The sequence below is a fragment of the Jaculus jaculus genome, chromosome 7 (genome assembly GCF_020740685.1).
Source record: "Jaculus jaculus isolate mJacJac1 chromosome 7, mJacJac1.mat.Y.cur, whole genome shotgun sequence".
In the NCBI taxonomy this organism is placed as follows: Eukaryota; Metazoa; Chordata; class Mammalia; order Rodentia; family Dipodidae; genus Jaculus; species Jaculus jaculus.
In genome coordinates, this window is record NC_059108.1 from 4,303,084 (window position 1) to 4,322,044 (window position 18,961).

At 50.4% G+C, this 18,961-nt stretch overlaps 1 protein-coding gene across 3 annotated transcripts in view; it reads left to right on the forward strand.

Annotated features, from left to right (window-relative positions):
- The window catches only part of Rhpn2 (rhophilin Rho GTPase binding protein 2), a 59,870-nt gene that overhangs the window by 22,611 nt on the left and 18,298 nt on the right, over positions 1-18,961 (forward strand). For all 3 annotated transcript variants that reach the window (XM_045155627.1, XM_045155625.1, XM_045155626.1), the window contains exons 3-9: positions 3,706-3,834; positions 6,401-6,476; positions 12,093-12,170; positions 12,453-12,577; positions 13,629-13,795; positions 17,948-18,135; positions 18,474-18,630. In XM_045155627.1, coding sequence (XP_045011562.1) covers positions 3,706-3,834; positions 6,401-6,476; positions 12,093-12,170; positions 12,453-12,577; positions 13,629-13,795; positions 17,948-18,135; positions 18,474-18,630 — 920 coding nt within the window. The remainder of the gene's footprint in view (positions 1-3,705; positions 3,835-6,400; positions 6,477-12,092; positions 12,171-12,452; positions 12,578-13,628; positions 13,796-17,947; positions 18,136-18,473; positions 18,631-18,961) is intronic.

Sequence of the window (18,961 nt, forward strand, 5' to 3'; positions counted from 1 at the left end):
TGAACAAGCCGCACAAGCCTCTGGTCCACGTGGTGAACAAGGGTCCCGGAATCCCAAGTCAGGGATCCCTGGAGCTGCGTCGGCTGTAATGAGAGCGTCCTGCTTGCTTGTATCAAGCCTGCGGCTGTGCAGTGGGGTATGCGAAACACTCCATGGCCTTTGGGGTTGGCACCCGCTCTCACGCTGAGAGATGGGCTGGGAACAGACCTCCTTCCTCAACCAGTTGGCCACACAGGACTTAGGCAGATAGAGAAAGAGCATGCCAGGGCCTCCAGCCCCTGGAGGCGAACTCCACTTGCGCCCCCTTGTGCATCTGGCATGACGTGGGTCCTGGGGAATGGAACCTGGGTCCTTTGGCCTTGCAGGCAAGCACCTTAACCATTAAGCCATTTCTCCAGCCCCCCTGAGATAAAGTTTTATTAAGTTTCCTCCTGCCTCAGCCTCTCAAGTAAACTGGCATTACAGGCCTGCACCACCATGTTCAGCTCAGGGAGGGAGCCTTGAGACTGAGGCCAGTCATTACAAGCCAGTGATTTAATCAGTCACGGCTATATAATGAAAACTTCATAAGTACCCCTACATGATGGGGTGCAGGAACCTTCAGAGCTAGTGAACACTTAGGTACCGAGAGGCAGGCTGCCAGGAGAGGTCGCCCAAGGCTCCCCGTGCCTCCCTCTGGCACCTCGCCATTGGGCTGGTCCTGAGTGCAGTTGTCCTCCTGAGTTCTATATCATTACAGTGGGTTAGCAGAGCTGAGCTGTAGGGACCGCAGGCTTCTTCTGGGTGGTCAGTTAGAAGGTTCAGGTGCTCCCGGGCGTGGTGGCTGCACACCTTTAATCCCAGCGCTCGAGAGGTACGGGGATCGCCCATGAGTTCTTGGCCACCCAGAGAGTACACAGTGAATTCCAGGTCAGCCTGGGCTAGAGTGAGCCCCTACCTCAAAACTAAATAAATAAATAGAAAGGTTCAGGTTCCATCTGTGGAACTTGTGACTGCTGTCTGGAGAGGAGACAGGTTTGTGGGACTTAGTCCCTAGCCTGCGGGGTCTGAGCTGCTGTGCCTTCGGATCACAGCCAGAGCAGCCATTCGGCTGGGGAGTCACACCAGGGCACAGGTGAAGCAGGCAAGCACCTGAGGTTTATTTTAGCAAAGGGATTTGTAGCTGTGAGGAAGCAGAAGTGGAAAATACGTAAAATAAGTAAAACCTCCAGGAGTGTAGGATGCACTGAGCCTCAGGCAGTGGCCATGGTCCGCTGCCTCTGGTGTCTGGATTTACATTTTTTATTTTTTTTTATTTTTTTGAGGTAGGGTCTCACTTTAGCCTAGGCTGACCTGGAATTCACTCTATTCCCAGGCTGGCCTCAAACTCGCAGCGATCCTCCTACCTCCGTTGGGATTAAAGGTCTGTGCCACCGCGCCCAGCTGGACGTACAAGTTTTATTCTACCGTTCCCCTCCCCCTTGCTCACCCCTCTTGCATTCCAGGGTGGTGTCTTTCCTGGAATACATCTGTGTCTGGCTTTATGTGGGTTCTGAACTTACTTCTGACACTGGTGTAGTAAGCACCTCATCCAGCAAGCCCTCTCCCCAGCCCCCAGCCCCCGTGTTTTCTTCCAGAAATTTTCAGAGGTGAAACATGGTGGTCTTCAAGTGATTTTGTCTTAACAGTGTTTGGGCATGGTATGAAATTTATCTTGTCGTTAATTTTTTTTTTCCTGTCATTATACAGAAACAATTTCACATTGTATCCCTGAGGCTGTTACCCTTATATGTACCCCAGATTGGCCTCAAACTTGTCATCCTCCTGCAGAGCTGGGATTTCAGGCTTGTGCCACCTTGCCTGGCTCTGTTATCCTTAGAGATAGGTGCAGATATCCTCACAGATAGCCTAAAAGGCCTGCTTGTAAAACTGGCCCTGGGCTGTTATCTGAAAACTTGCCATGTTAGGAGGGCTCCTGCCTCTCAGGTGACAGGAGTGCCTCAGTGAATATGCCATCTGGTTTCTGTCAGCCTCTTGCACCCCTCTGCCTTCAGGAAACTCGGTAATTTTGCTAGGCCAAGGTACTCCTTATGAGCCCTTGGTGAAAGTTGTGGACAAAGCATTTCTAATGCACTTCCCTGGCGAGTGACACGTCATACATGTGTCCACAACTCATTGCTGGAGGCATCAAGCACGTCTGTGTGACTCCCCGGGGAGAGGACTGGCAGCCTGTGCCTGCCTCCTTCAGGCTTCACACACCTTCCTCCCCTTCGCCGACCGTGTGCTTTGGGTCCTTGTGCTGGATGGATCAAGGCCCCAAGCCCTTTGAGTCCTGTTAGCCAATCACTGGGCCTGAGGTAGCCTTGGGGATCCTTATCACCCCCCCCCCCCCACCATGTCCAGTTGCTTCAGCAGCATTTATTGAAAAGAGTAATTCCTACCACCACCAAACAGTCTTAGCATGTTTTGTCCAATCAGTTGACCTTAACTGTAGGGGCCTGACTTCACTGTCCACCTATTCCACTGTCTTTCCTCATGCTAAACTTCATTGTTCCTTGGCTTGGCAATAAGACTTTTTTTTTTTTAATTTAAATATTTTATTTATTTGCAAGCAGAGAGAAAGAGAAGACAGTCAGAGAGAGTGGGTGTGCCAAGTCTTCCAGCCACTGCAAGTGAACTCCAGATGCATGTACTACTTTGCGCATCTGGCTTTATATGGGTACTGGGGAATTGAACCAGGATTTTTAGGCTTTGCAGGAAGTGTCTTAACCACTGAGCCATCTCTTTAGCCTGTCAGTAAATTTTTATTTTATTTTATTTTATTGTTTTTTGAGGTAGGGTCTCACTGTGGTCCAGGCTGACCTAGAATTAACTATGTATTCTCAGGGTGGCCTTGAACTCACGGTGATCCTCCTACCTCTGCCTGAGTGCTGGGCAGGACTGCTGGTATTAAAGGCATGCGCTACCACGCCTCGCTTCTTGTGACCTTTTAAGTTTCAGCTTTCCTATACTTGTTTACCTCATGTATCTCCTAAGCCTCCCTTCCTCCTGTCCTGCCTGCCTCCCTCCCCCTCCCTCCTTCTTTAAGTGGAGGGTGGGTGTTTCACTTTGGAGGAAGTGTTGCCTTATAGCCATGGATAGAACTTCTGATCCTCTGCTTCCTGAGTTTGAGACTTTGAGGTTGCCGGCTGGCCACCATGCCCAGTTTAAGAGAATAATTTATAGTCTTTTAGGGGAGCAGATTTTCTTTTTTTGCATGTCTATGTATTTGGTGTGTGTATGTATTCATATGTGTGGGAGCACATATGCGTGTATTCACATGCATATGGAGACGGGAGGTTGGCGTTTTCTTTGGGACAGGGTCTGCCACAGAGCCTGGAGCTAGCCAGCAAACCCGGGGACCCCTTGTCTCTGCACCCCCCCAGCGCTGCGCCTTCGGGCCTGGGCCTTCTGTCGGCCTGCAGAGCCGCCTCACATCTTCACACTTGTGCCGCACACGCCTCACCCACTGCTGCTTTGCAGGGACCTGTTGGGGTTCGTGTCTGGAAGCTCACAGCTGCTGGCTACACCCCATGCCCTTTTGCCAGCGGGTGTGGTTCAAGGTGGGACAGTGCTCAGGGTCTCTGAGACAGCTTATGTGATCGGATCTGGCCGTCACCTGTAGCGGCCCTGAGAGGTGGGGACTGGGTCTGCTCACCTGGCTTCTCGGTCTCTCTCTTTGAACAGAGTAGCCACAAACCAGAAGGTGCGGGAGCAGGTGCGCCTGGAGCTCAGCTTCGTCAACTCCGACCTGCAGATGCTGAAGGAGGAGCTGGAGGGGCTCAACATCTCCGTGGGAGTGTACCAGGGCACAGAGTGAGTGGGCATCGCCACCCAGATGCGCTCCAGCCCTGAGTGTGCCTGCGCCCAGGCCGCTGCACCGAGAGTCCAGCTGTGGGGACTGTGGGCAAGGGCCCAGCGACCTGCCCTGGGGAAGTGGAAAGTAGACATGCTTAAGGGCTAGGGGATGACCCTCTGGGGTGTGTAGGAAAAGAACCCGAGTGGTGAACACACAGCCAGCTGTGCCAGAACCGCTTGGGACGTGACTTTATGGGAGGGCTGCACTTCCGGGTCCAGGTGGGGAGGTGGTATCTCTCCCGTGGTTGGGGGTGGCTGTGCAGTAACGATCTCCCAGAAGCGCTGCCGTGGCTCCCCGTGAGAGCCAGCCTTCCCCATGGGCCTAGTCGGCCTGCACCGTCCCTCTCAGCCCCTCACCCAGCACAGGGTCTGGCTATCAGCAGAAAGACAGAATGACAAAATTATGAACTACCTCCCATGGAGATCGTCTGCATGGAAAATTAGGAGAGCCACCCTAGTTCCCCGAGAAAGTGGTATAAAAATGCACCCCATTAAGTACTGGAGAGATGAATTTGTCATTTGGAAGCATTCTCCAGGGAGTGTTTGAGGGAGGTATAGCTTTTAGAAAAATCCAGAAATTATTCTGCCCACAATAGTTGAGCTTTTTCTCGGGGGAGGGGTAATGTTCATGTTTAAGAAGAAATAACTAGAAGCTGTAATCCCAGTTATTCAGGCAGCTGAGGCAGGGAGTTCAAGGGCTCAAGGCCATCCCAAGCTATGTAGCATGACCCTATATCAAAGTTAAAATAACACTGGGCAAGGGATCTTTATATCTGTATCTATCTACGTAGATGGCTTAGTGATAGAGCACTTGCCAAGAATTTGCCAGGGAGAGAATAGAGACGTGGCCTAGTGGTAGAGTGGCTGCCTACAGTCCACCATGAGGGTCGGGAGCGTGGCTCAGTGACAGAGCAGTTACTCAGCACCGTAGGGCCATGGGCTCATTCCTGAGTACCACAAAGTAGATGACACTCCCCCCTCAAAAGCAAAATAACCAAGATGCTCTGAGGAAGGGCTTACGTGTTTTAAGTGGGACTCCTTAAAAAGTGGATTAGCTCAGGGGACCTGGCAGAACATAGCTCCCTGCATTAACAACAGAAGGAAGTCCCTAGGGGACTTTTGAGTCACCTTAGAATGTGCATTTCCTGGTCTGATCCTCTGCTTGGCCCCTGGAGCATTGGTCAGAGCCGGGACCACCGTCCCTGTGTGCAGCGCTGCTGGCTCTGTGAGCCTGGCCGGCCCCTGCGGCCATCACTGCAGTCCATAAACCCAGGTGCAGCCGGGACAGAAGATGCAGCGTTTACCTGCCACCTCTGCTCTGGTGGTGCAAACTCCCGCTTGTCCAAAGGGAGCGACAAGCAGGCCAGGCTGGGCCGGACTTGGCAGCAAGGCGGCTGTGGGTCTGAACTCCCCTTGGCTGTGTTGAAGGGTAGGTGTTCCCACTGATGTGTGCACGCACAGCCCCATCCAGTCACCGTCGCTCTGGTCACTGGAGAGAGGAGAAGGGACACGTGGCGATTCCAAATGACACTTTGCGTACCCTTCATCCAGCAATTTTCAAAGTGGATTTTTTTTTTTTTCCTGGTAGTGTAAGTCTTTCAACCCTTCGGTGAGATAGGTAGAGAAAAAAATGCTCTCTATATGGTAAGAAACTCAGGGAGGCCAGGGTCCCAGGAAGTCATGTTCGTGGCACCCTGGGCATGGGTGCCCGGGTGTTGGGGATCTCAGCATACTCAGGGAAGAGCACATCTTGCCAGCAGCCCTGTGTTGAATGAGCACAGGTCCCGGGTCCTAGAAGAGTGAGGCCTAGCCTGCCTTCATCAGTTTCTACCAGGTCCAGCTCTCTGGGCTGGCTTGAGGGAGGCCACATACCCGCCTTGTGCCTCACCTGCTTTTAACTGCCACCATGGCAGTTTCTGTTTACAGTCATTGTCCACTCACCCTGGCCGGCATTCCAGGGGCCTTGTCTCCAGGTTGAGTTCAACAGCCCACAGAGGTCTCCTGTTACTAGTCAAAGAGCTTAAGTCCCTATTTGCAAAACACAGCTTGCATTCCATGCACTTCCTGCTGGCCTTGCTCCTAGGAATGTAGGCCCAGGGAGCACCCCCTGGTTGATCTGTGCGAGGAGGTGACCCAGTGGCCACCCGGAGTGGGGGTGGGATTGTGCAAAGGAACACCTGGTGGAGGAGGGCCTTGAGCCCAGGGTTACTGGTAGGGGGTGTTGAGGCCCTGTGGTGAGGAGAGTGATAGGGATCTTGGACTGGAGGGAGGCCCAGGGGAGCAGTGGCCACACCAAGCACAGCCCTGCCCCGCAGCCTGGAGGCTGGGACTGAGGAGTAAATCCCGATGGAGGCACTAGGAGACTTGGAGTGCCAGCCAGGGCCATTCGAACAGAGCTGTCTTCGTAGGACCTGCAGTCAGACCCATGTGTGCTGGATGGGCTTGGGGGACAAGGGTGGGAAACTGAGCGGGCTGCTGGGGGCAGGGGCGGGGGTGTTCACGGTCCTCGTTCTGTTTCTTGTAGGGAAGCATTTACCATCCCCCTGATTCCTCTTGGCCTGAAGGAAACCAAAGAAGTTGACTTTTCAGTCGTCCTCAAGGTAAATCTGAAAGCTGTGTGCCATGGGGTTCATTGGTTAAAATAGAAATCAAGAAATTGTGCATTCTTTGAAGTTGTGTCTCCCTCACAAAAACGTTAGGCTTCATGGTTTAGTTGTCGGTTGACATCTAGCGGGTGGCCTTGAGACCTTTTCCAGCCAGCAAGAGGGAGAATTTGTGCATTCACGCCTTCTACCTGCTTTCTCTGGTCTTTGGTGACATCCAACTTTCTTTCCTCATCATCTTGCTTTTCACTGACTTCTAACTTCCATTTTTTTCCTTTTCCCCTTTCCCTTCTCTCCCTTTCTTCCCTTCCCTTCTAGCCTTCACCTCCACCACCAGCCCTCTTTCTCACCCCTTGCCCTTTTCCTTCCTTCCTTCTTCTTTCTGGGAATGGAACCTAGGATCTTGTGCTTGCAGTGTAAGCAGTCTATTACTGATCTGCATTTTTAGCCCATCTTTGGTGAGTTTATACTTTTTCTTTTTTTTTATATTTTTAAAAATTTTTTATTTATTTATTTGAGAGCGACAGACACAGAGAGAAAGACAAATAGAGGGAGAGAGAGAGAATGGGCGCGCCAGGGCTTCCAGCCTCTGCAAACGAACTCCAGACGCGTGCGCCCCCTTGTGCATCTGGCTAACGTGGGACCTGGGGAACCGAGCCTCGAACTGGGGTCCTTAGGCTTCACAGGCAAGCGCTTAACTGCTAAGCCATCTCTCCAGCCTAGTTTATAGTTTTTCTTGTGTGCCTATGGGGAGGTATATTAAACCCTACTTGGGGAGAGGGGAAGGGGGAGGAAGAGAAGAGGAGACTACGTAGCCCAAGCTAGGCGAGGAGTCAGTCTTTTTGCCTCAGTCTTTATGTGTGCCACTATTTCAAGGTCATATATATATATTTTTGGTTTTCCAAGGTAGGGTCATCTCTGTAGCTCAGGCTGACCTGAAATTCACTATGTAGTCTCAGGATGGCCTTGAACTCATGGAGATCTCCTACCTCTGCCTCCTGAGTGCTGGGATTAAAGGCGTGCGCCACCACACCGGGTTTATAATTTTGTGTTTTTAAGAGCAACTTGGATGGAGAGATGGTTCAGTGGTTAAAGGTTGCTTGCAAAGCCTGGTGGCCTAGGTCTGATTCCCCAATATCCACGTAAAGCTAAATATGCAAAGTGGCACATGCATATTCTAAAGAAAAAATATTTTTATTGATTTTTTTCAAGGAGAGAAAGAATAACTGAGTATATAGGCACTCCACTGTAAATGAAATAAATATATTTTAAGAGCAATTGGCTAATACTGTGAAAACATCTACACTGGGCCTCTGATTTCAGAGATTGACAGAAATAAGCCCTCTGCCCAGGGCCTTCTTGAGTGCTCCCTTATTTAAGCCCAGGCTGCAGGCCCTGTGAAAGGGGGTCCCCTGTTGAAGCTGGAGAAAGGCAGGCATAGCATTTCAGGACTCAGGATCACCAGCAAGTTGATTCTTTGGGAGGAAAACAGCCACTTTCTGCAGGCTGTGTGAATTCTTAGATGTGACTTGTCACTGCTCTCTGGGACTCAGTGATGGTCCATGAATTTGTAGAATTTCTGTTCTATGTTTCTTAAGATTTGGCTTAGTGCCAGAGCTCAGTACAGGCATCTTAAAGGAGAGGGGTGGAGAAACTTGGGAATTTTATGGCATCTGTAAAGATCCGTATAAGTTACATGCCAAATCCCACATTAAAGCAAGTGGGAAAAGATCCCATGTTGTGAGCATGTCTAAGTGAGGTTTCCAACCACGTCATTTTAGCCCAAAACATCGTGAGTGTAGTCATGCAGAAATGAGAACATTTCAGGGGACTTTCTGTTTTTCCCTTCCATGTTTGTGCCTGAGAGACACAGACACAAGCGGTTTGGTGGACTTGTTCCCTAATTGGGAGCATGTATTCTCGGATGCACCAGAGTGAATGTCTTATACTAGGAAAGTGAAAGTCCAGCATCTTCGCATGCATGCATTTATTTTTGGGAGGCAAGGTATTCATGTAGCTAGGTTGGCCTTGAATTCAAGATCCTCCTATCTCAGACTACCAAGTGGAGGTCACCACACCCCACTGCCCCACAGTTTTGCTTCCATGTTTCCTCAAGCCTCCCGCCCCCCCCCCGTGTGTGTGTGTGTGTGTGTGTGTGTGTGTGTGTGTGTGTGTGGCATGCCCGTGGCAGCATGGTTGTATGCGAGGCCAGGCCCGAGGTCAAGGGTGGATGTCTTCCTCAGTTGCTGTTTGCCTGTCTCCCATGGAATCTGGAGCCCAGCAGCTCAAGAAAGAGCCAGTGGTCTCCAGGGACCCCTATGTAGTGTGCACCCTCAGCCCCAGATTCTGCCACCTCAGGTCCCCCTGCTTGGCTGTGAGTGCTTTACTGACTGAGCCATCTGGCCAGCCTCTCATTGTTGTCTTTCATATATTAACTTTTTGGCTACTTTATTAAGTTTTTAAAAAATTATTTATTTGCAAGCAGACAGATAAAGAGAGAGGGGGAATGGGCACAGCATGGCCTCCTGTCCCCACAGACAAGCTCCAGATGCGTGCCTTACTTTGTTTACCTGGTATTTAGGTGGATTCCAGGCCGTCAGGCTTTGCAAGCAGGTTCCTTTAACTGCTGAGTCACCTCTCCAGCCCTAAATTCTTTTCTTTTTTCCTTTTTTGTTTTTTCGAGGTAGGGTTTCACTGGAGTCCAGGCTGACCTGGAATTCACTATGTAGTCTCAGGGTGGCCTTGAACTCATAGTGATCCTCCTACCTCTGCCTCCTGAGTGCTGGGTTTTATAAACAGTTGTTTTTCTGAGAGAATTTTGTGCGTACCTATTGAATGTTTATCTTTTGTTGTTGGTTTGTTGAGTAAAGAGTGTTCAGAATTAATGTCGTGGAGACAGCAGCAGTGGTGGAAATCCTTGCTTTATCCCTGGTCTTCATAGTGTATTTCAAATAGATGGTTTCTTTCTCACTGAGGACATTCAGGCAGCCCTTCTTTACTAAATATTCCAAGTCAGAAATAACTGGATGTGGTCGTGCATGCCTGCAAACCTACACGTAAGAGGTGAAGCAGGGGCCTTATGAGTTTGAGGCCAGTCTGGGCTGCACAGTGAGACCACGTTTCAAGAACATCAGGGATACACTTAGAATTCTGCCACCATCCTTTTACTTTTGTGAAATGAACATAAGGTTCCTCTTCGAACTTCTTGACCTTAAGTCTCACTTCTCTCTTGTTAAAGTACTGGCCATGTCTACAACATTGTCAGGACATGTTGCTGTGTGAGGGAACTGGTTCTGTCCTTCAGCATCTCCTGGAGGAATGGTAGCCAGGTGTCCCTGCTCCTAGGGATGATGTGGGGGTCCCACATCACTGTCATTCAGACCATCCTCACTCCAGTGAATGTCACTACTAACACAACAACATATGGTAACCATTTAGAGATGCTTGAGCATGGCAGTTTGAGACATGCCTGGGCAATATAATAAGACCCTGTCTCAAAACAACAGGGGCTGGAGAGATGGCTTAGCGGTTAAGGCACTTGCCTGCAAAGCCAAAGGACTCAGGTTCGATTCCCCAGGACCCACACACATAAGGCAGATATACGGTGGTGGTGGCGGGGGCACATGCACCTGGAGTTTGTTTGCAGCGGCTAGAGGCCTGGGAGTACCCATTCCCTCCCTCTCTCTGTCTCTTTCCTTTTCTCTCTCTCTCACATAAATAAATAAATAAATAATAAGGGTGAATCACCACACCCAGCATTTAAAAACAAGCAAACAATGAAAAAGAACAACCAAAACCGGAGGCAGCAGTTAACAGAGAATGCTGTGCAGTAACATGCCCCTGGCCCCTTATGTATTCTGTCCTCTCTGCCCCCATAATTCTTACTATCTTCGGATAGAGGTTGACCATCGCTAACCTGAAAGTTTGAAATGTTTCAAATTCCCCACCTTTTGAGCCATGGCATAGCAAACAGAAAATGCCATACTGTGAAACTTCCTGCACCAATCACTTAAGAATACCATTTAAGATCACCTTCAGGCTATGTGTACAAGATGTATAGAAAACATAAATGAATTTCATGTTTAGACTTGAGTTCCCAAATTCCATATTATGTATATGCAGATATATTCAAAGCTGAAATCAAAAACACTTAACAGTCTCAAGCGTTTTTGGATAGTGAATGCTCACTCAGCTTGTAAGTACTGTTCATTATGCACGTTGCTGGGGTTCATCTCCCCCTCGTGTCAGTATGAACCCCCTGAAAGGGAAGGGTCTTTGAACAGTGCTTGTACATGGCTCTTGCCCAGGTGCCCCTCGATGCTTGCTGGACTGAACTTGAGCAGTCATCAGAGGCCAGGTTGTGGTGGATCCAGTTAGGAGTCTCCTTGATAAGCAAGCCTCAAACTCCACGGAGCCAAGTATGACCTTGAACTTCTTATCTCCTTCCTCTGCTTCCCAAGTGCTGGGTTTCCATGTGTGCACCACCACACCCAGTTTACAAAGATTGGGTTTTTTAGTCTTTTTGAGGTAGGGTTGTGCTGCCCAGGCTGACCTGGAATTCACTATAGAGTCTCAGGGTGGCTTTGAACTCACGGCGATCCTCCTACTGTTTCCTCCCGAGTGCTGGGATTAAAGGCATGTGCCACCAGGCCCCGCGAAAGACGTGTTTTATAAGTAAATCATTTCAAGAGCTAACAGTATGGTTCAGTAGGTAGAGCACTCGGTAACATGCGCAGAGCCTTGAGTTCCATCTCCAGCACTGCCTAGTCTGTTTGGCAGGATATGCCTGTAATCTCAGCACAGGAGGTGGAGGAAGGAGGTCCAAGAAATTCAAGGCTGGCCTGGGCTACATGAGACCCTGCTTCAAACCGCCCCCCCCCAAAAGAAGCTTTTTTTTTTTTTTTTCAAAAGCAGCAGATGCGCCATCCAAAAATCTATATAAACAAAACTACAAAATAACTCTTCCAACTGACAAACCACTGTGTGCGCAACCCTGCGTAGCTTTTAAAAAATTGATAGAATTGTGGGCTGGAGAGATGGCTTAGTGGTTAAGGCACTTGCCTGCAAAGCCAAAGGACACTGGTTTGATTCCTCAGGACCCACGTAAACCAGATGAACGTGGGGCACATGCACCTGGGGTTTGTTTGCAGTGGCTGGAGTTCCTGGTGCGCCCATTCGGTTCCCCCCCACCCCCACCCCGCTCTTTCTCTCTCCCTCTCAAATAAATAAATAAATTAAAAAAATTTAAAATTGATAGAATTGGCATATATATAATTTCATGGGCTTTTAAATATTCTTGTTTTTGAGGCAGGGTCTCACTGTAGCTCAGGCTGACTTGGAACTCACTCCAACCTAAGCTGGTCTTGAATGCTCAACTTCAGCCTCCTGAGTGCTCCCGAGGACTGAGGAACACCACAACAGGGTCTTACAGTAACTCTCAGGCTGGTCTGGAATTCACCACGTAGCTCGAAAACTTGTGTCACCCTTCTACCCTCCCTGGCTAGAATTACGGTTTAAAATCCTTGTATTTTTCTTGTGCTGTAACGGAAACTGGGACCTTGCCCATGCTGAGTGTGCACTGTGTAACATGGGGGATCACTTGTGTCATCACAGGACTTTATCCTGGAACATTACAGTGAGGACAGCTGTCTGTACGAGGACGAAATCGCGGACCTTATGGACCTGAGGCAGGTGAGTGCTGCGCAGAACCAGGGAGGGGTTGGCAGCCTTAGAGAATCCAGGACACTTGGGGGTGGCAGGGTGGGCCTGCCAGCGTCACCAGCTGCACTTGCAGCTCAGGACAGCTGTGGAGGGACAGGCTTGTCCACTGTCAGGCCTGGGGCTGGATCCCAGCATTCCCGGCTGCATCTTCATCCAGCCCTTTCCACCTCCTCAGGCTCACACGCCCCAGAAAGAGTGACGGGGCCCTGTCCTCCTCACCTGTTCACCCCTCTGGGCGTGTCTTTCTTTCAGGCTTGTCGGACCCCTAGCCGAGATGAGGCTGGGGTGGAGCTGCTCATGTCTTACTTCGTCCAGCTGGGCTTTGTGGAGAGCAGGTTCTGCCCACCCACCCGGCAGATGGGGCTCTTATTCACCTGGTAGGTGCCCGAGGCCTTGCAGGGCCTTTCCCGGCTCACAGCCTCAGCTCTGTCACTTCAGATCTTCTGTGGGGCAGTCCCCCTTGACAGGCACTTACGCAGTGTAGTCGGCTCCAGGTGTTGGGAACGACCCATAAATGGGTGTTGGTTTATGCAGAGACCCAGGGGAGGACACTGTAGCCTACTGTGGCTTGTGTATTGGAACAAATGAATAACCGAGGAGGCTGTGTGTGCACGCACGGGCATTTTGTCCTTTGGAAAACAGCAGGGTTCTCAAGTAAAACTAAAGAGAAGGAAAATTCTTTTGTTTACATTTCTTTTTTTTCTTTTCCTTATTTTTATTTTGTTTGTTTATTTGTTTATTTTGAGATGCAAGATTTTTATCCCAGAGGGGATCTGGCTGTCTGCTGCGTGGATTGTGCCTTATTCCAATTGCAAAGGCAGAAAAACATAGACTGTTCTTGTTTATTATTTTTGTTTTTTGAGGTAGGGTCTCACTGAAGCCCAGGTTGACCTAGAATTCACTTTGTTATCTCAGGGTGGCCTTGAACTCACAACGATCCTCCTACCTCTGCCTCCCACATGCTGGTATTAAAGGTATGCATCACCATGCCCAGCTCATAAACATCCCCCCCCCCCCAAGGTAGGGTTGTTCTAGTTCAGACTGACCTGGAATTCACTATGTAACCTCAGGATGGCCTCAAACTCATGGTGATCTTCCTACCTCTGCCTCCCAAATGCTGGGATTAAAGGTGTGCACCGCAATGCTCAGCTCATAAACTTTTGTTTTGTCTGAGTTTTGGTGTATTTTTGTTTGTTTGTTTTCTCAAGGTAGGGACTTGCTCTGGCTCAGGCTGACCTGGAATTTACTATGCAGTCTCAGAATGGCCTGAAACTCATGGCACTCCTCTGCCTCCTGAGTGCTGGGATTAAAGACGAGCGCTGCCACGTCTGGACATAGGCCTCTTTAAATTTGGTTCCAGAAGTGAAATTTGTCCATGTGCACCCCCAGACACAAGTGGTGTTCTCAGCACATGTTTGTTGTAAATAGGTACGACTCCTTCACTGGGGTTCCGGTCAGCCAGCAGAACCTGTCGCTGGAGAAAGCCAGCATTCTCTTCAACATCGGGGCCCTCTACACCCAGATCGGGACCCGGTGCAACCGGCAGACGCAGGCTGGCCTGGAGAACGCCATGGATGCCTTCCAGAGAGCTGCAGGTATGTGTCTGCCAGGCTGCCATTCTGCCCTTGACCCCGGCAGATGGCTCGGGGGCCCAGCTAAAGAGATTCTCGCTTGAATCCTCTACAGACCCATGCTTGGCCCTGAATGCCTGCCTAAGGCCCAACAGCGAAGGGCTAAGGACGCAGCTTAGTGTAGAACGCTTGGGTAGCAGGTGTTAGGACCTGGGCTTGATCCCAGTAGGCAGAGGGGGTGGGAGGGAGGCTGAGAGGAGCAATCCTGCATGTGTACATGCCTATGATAAAGTTTAATTTATAAACCAGCCCAGTAAGAGATTAACAAATAGTAGTTAACGATAAAATAGAACAATTGCAACAATATGCTGTTGTAAAAGTTATGAATTGTTTATTCCCGGAATTCTCCATGTAATTGCCCAAAGGTAACTGCAACTGGAGCAAATAAAACCTTAGGCAGCCGGGCATGGTGGCGCACGCCTTGAATCCCGGTGCTCGGGAGGCAGAGGTAGGAGGATTGCTGTGAGTTCGAGGGCAGCCTGAGACTACACAGTGAATTCCAGGTCAGTCTGGGCTAGAGCGAGACCCTACCTCAGAAAACAAAACAAACAAACAAAAGTATGACAACAAAAACGCCTCAGGTAAAGGTCACTGTGCCCATGCTTCTGGTCACATTTGCCAGCCTGAGGTCAGTGCGGTTAGCCTTCTCAAGTGACATGTACCTGTATCAGGGTACCTTTAGAGGTTTTCAGGTGTTCCTGTCTGCCCCTCCTCCCCTGCCTTTTCCTTTGGTCGTGTTGGGGATGGAGCGCAGGGCCCTGCACACGTGCTGGACAAGCGCTCTGTCACGCTAAGCCATTAGTTGTTTTGGACAGAGCCTCTCTACGTGTAGCCCAGGCTGGCCTTGAACTTGCTGTGTAGCCCAGGGTTGGAGTCAGACTTGACGTCCTCCTGCCTCAGCTTCCTGAGGGCTGAGGTGACAAGCCGCCATGCCCAACTTGTTGTTACCACTTTAACTTTGTCAGCCCGCAGCTCATTGTGGGGTGAAGCAGATGCGGGTTGGAGGAGAAACGCAGCTTAGCACCATCCTGTAAGGGGCTGGGGTGCGCAGAACTCGGGGGGAGGCAGGCCCGGCCGGCAGCAGAATCTGAGGGGTCTGCGTTGCTGGTCTTCACCGGCCTTCGCCCGGGGCTGTTGTGAGCTCTCTCTTCCTAATGGAAACATTGCCTCTCTGAGGAGAACTCAGGAGGCAAAGCAGCCCGGGAAAGCTGAGACTTTTGAAGGTCACAAGACCCCTCCCCAAGGCCATGGAAGCAGTGGGCGAGGCTGACCAGGCCAAGCGCCTGCAGGTCCTGTGGTGTGCTCCGGAACGCACCCCTGAGAGTAGTCACTTACACTCCGGTGGGCTCTCTCGGTAATGCAGCTGCCCCTTGGGGTCCGCCATGCTCCTGTCAGCCACCCCTCGCCCATGCTCTGTAAGTCTCCCCAGTAAACTCATTCCCCAGAGTTGGTTTTGGTGCAGTCCTGCTTGGTCTGTGGTCTGTGCCCTATCTGGGGTAAAGAGACGTGTGTTTGTGTGTCTCCAGGGTTAACATTTCGCGCAGTGGCACCCTCAGCGTGCGGATGGTGGGTAACAATGGCGACTCGGTGTGGAGACCTCAGTGTGGCTCTCCAAACTGCCGCCACTTTGAAACGGTGTCTTCTTGTGTGGCCTAGGCAGGCCTTGAACTCTGTGTTTCCCTGGCTGGCCTCAAGTTCGTGATCCTCCTGCCTCCCAGGGAATCTTTTGAGGCAGGGTCTTGCTTGCCTTGAACTCTCTGTCTCCATGCCTTGGTCTTCTGAGTGCTTGGATTTCAAGCTAGTGGTACAGTGGCTTGCTTCTGAGGAGTCTTGAGCAGGCTGCAGAAGCACACAGAGTGAAGCGTGGGGCCGGGGGAGGGGAACGGGCAGCCTGGAGTGGATGATACCCCTTTTCGGGGCAGCAGAACCAGAGGAACCAGTTGGGTGGGATGCTCGAGGCAAATCCTTTTCTCCTCCACACTGATTGTCCCTCAGTACTCATCACAATTGATGTTTTGAAGTATCGGAAGGGAGCCCAGGGGGCTGGAGAGATGGCTTAGCGGTTAAGGCACTTGCCTGCAAAGCCAAAGGATCCTGGTTCGACTCTCCAGAACCCACGTAAGTCAGACACACAAGGGGGCTCATGCCTCTGGAGTTCGTTTGCAGGGGGCTGGAGACCCTCTCTCTCTCTCTCTCAAATAAATAAATAAATAAAATATATATTGGAAAAAGAAAAGAAAGGGAGTGGAGGGCCCTGGCTGGACATGCCCGTTGTAGTGGGCTGGGAAGAGGCTTGTGTTCGTGAATGGCGCAGGTCTCATGGGTGAGCACATCTCTTGGGAGCCCCGCATTCACTCAGCCCACTCTCTCCATCTTTCCCCACCCCATGCCCAGTCTCGTGAGGCAGGAACAGAGAGAGGCCAGGCAGTTTTCTTGCTCAAAGCATGTATAAATATTTTAGAACAGAATCCAATTTATTTTTTTAAAACATTTATTTGTGAGGAGAGAGAGAATATGAATGGGTGCCCCAGGGCCTCCTGCCTCTTCAAATGAACTCCAGATCTGTGTACCACTGTGCATATGGCTTTCTTTGGGTACTGGCAACTTGAACGCAGATCATTAGTCTTTGTAAAGCCAGTGCTTTAACCACTGAGGTAAGGTACACATATCATGAAATGTGCTGTTAACACTATATTTTTTTAAGTTTTTAAAATATTTTTATTTATTTAAGAGAGTGAGTATGGACACAACAGAACCTCTTACCACTGCAAAGGAACTCCAGACGCATGTCCCATGCCATTGCAAACACATATAGGTATCGCTGCGTCCATCTGGCTTTATGTGGGTTTTGGGGTATTGAACCTGGGCTGACAGGCTATGCATGTATGCACATGTAAATAGAGTCTGTTTAGCTCAGGCTGGCCTCCTGCCTCACCCTCCTGAGTGCTGGGATGATTGGCATATGCCGTGACACCCTATATGTCTATATGTCTATGTGTATACTAAGTAGTAACATCCCCTCTCCTCCTTCCCACAGCAAGTAGTAGCTTCTATTCTGCTGTTTATCTCTGCCTTTGACTACTGTTCCAGGTACCTCAGTAAATGGCATTGTGTCAGATTCATTTGACTTACTGATTTTACACAGCATCATGTTTCCATTCATGTTGCTGTGTGTGTCACTGTGTCACGCCTTCTCATGCATGATGCTGGGGGGGGTCAAACCTGGGGCCTTGCGCATGCCAAGCACACACTCTGCTGCTGTGCTGTACCCCTAGTGTCTTCTTTCTTTCTTTCTCTCTTATTTATTTATTTAGTTGAGAGAGGAAGAGACAGAGGGAGAGGGAGAGAATGGGCGCACCAAGGCCTCCACCCACTGCAAACAAATTCCTGACGCATGCGCCCCCCTGTGCACCTGGTTTACGTGGGTCCTGGGGAACTGAACCAGGGTCCTTATGCTTCACAGGCAAACACCTTAACCATTAAGCCATTTCCCCAGCCCTGTTCTTTCTTTCTTTTTTAAAAAAAAGATTTTATTTTTATTTACTTATTAGAGACAGAGAGAGAGAGTGAGAGAATGGGCACACCAGGGCCTCCACCCACTGCAAACGGACTCCAGTCGCATGTGACACCATGTGCATCTGGCTTACATGGGACTTGGAGAATTGAACCTGGGTCCTTAGGCTTCGCAGGCACATACCTTAACCACTAAGCCATCTCTCCAGCCCCCTCTCATTTCTTTTTAAGGCTGAAAGTATACCACTGTTAACCTATCAGTGGGCATTCAGAGTGTGTCCACACATGTTGTGGCTAATGCCGCTTTGACTATGAGTATACAAGTAATAAAGTACAAGTAAAAAAGTTGTGTGTGTGTGGAGATATATATATATATATATATATATATATATATCTCCACACACATACATATAACTTTTTTCAGAGTTGGGATTCAAACTCAGGGTCTTACGCACGGTGTTTGTGCTTTACCTCCGAGCAGCAACTCCAGCCCCCGTTGTATTTATTTACATGTGTATGTTTTTGCTTCTGTCATTCCCTGTAGCAGCATGATAAAGTAAGTTTGATCTCTAACTCCAATTCAGCAAAAATTTATGATTTTAGGTGTTTTAAACTACCTGAAAGAGACCTTCACTCACACTCCGAGCTACGACATGAGCCCCGCCATGCTCAGCGTTCTGGTCAAAATGATGCTTGCCCAAGCCCAAGAAAGTGTGCTTGAGAAGGTGTGTCATCCCGGGATCCAGAACGAGTTCTTCATGCTGGTGAAGGTGGCTCAGGAGGCTGCTAAGGTAAGGCTTTTTAGCTCCTGTGACTTCCAGGGGTGGGCCGGGTCGGCCGATGCAGGTGCTGGGGGCAGCGGGGATTCCCAGGACAGCAGCTTGCCCAGGACCTGGGCAGCGTGCCTTTCTCAGCCAAGGCTGCTGGCAGGTCCTGGTGTTTGAGATACAGATCAGCGATCCCCTCTGGCTTGGCCTGAAGAGCGGCGTCATGACAGTTGACTGACGTGGCAGGAGCAGCCCCTTGGCTTTGGGCCCAGGTTCTGCCGCATAGAAGGACTCTCTCTCTCCTGCGGGCTTGGAGGGCCCCGGGCTGCGATGCGCTCCCTCTCCACTTCCTTCTGTTCCAGGTGGCCGAGGCCTACCGGCAGCTGCATGCGGCCATGAGCCAGGAGCCGGTGAAGGAGCACGTCCCTTACTCCTGGGCCAGCGTGGCCTGCGTGAAGGCCCACCACTACGGGGCCCTGGCCCACTACTTCGCCGCCACCCTCCTCATTGACCACCAGCGTAAGAGTCGGGGCTCAGGGCTGTGGGCTTGTTACCTCTGGGTGATTCTGAGCTGAGTAGGAGCTGCTGTCCTATGGGTTTTTTGTTTGTTTGTTTGTTTTGATTTTCAATCTAGGGTCTCACTCTGGCCCAAGCTGACCTGGAATTCACTATGTAGTCTCAGGATGGCCTCGAACTATGGGCCATCCTTCTACCTCTGCCTCCCAAGTGTTGGGATCAAAGGCGAGCGTCACCACTGTCTGTCCTGTCCTGGACATAAGCCCACCCTAAAGGCTCAAAGTGGCTGTCACATGAGCCCGGGAGGATCAGGGCTGGCTCTCCCTATGGGAAG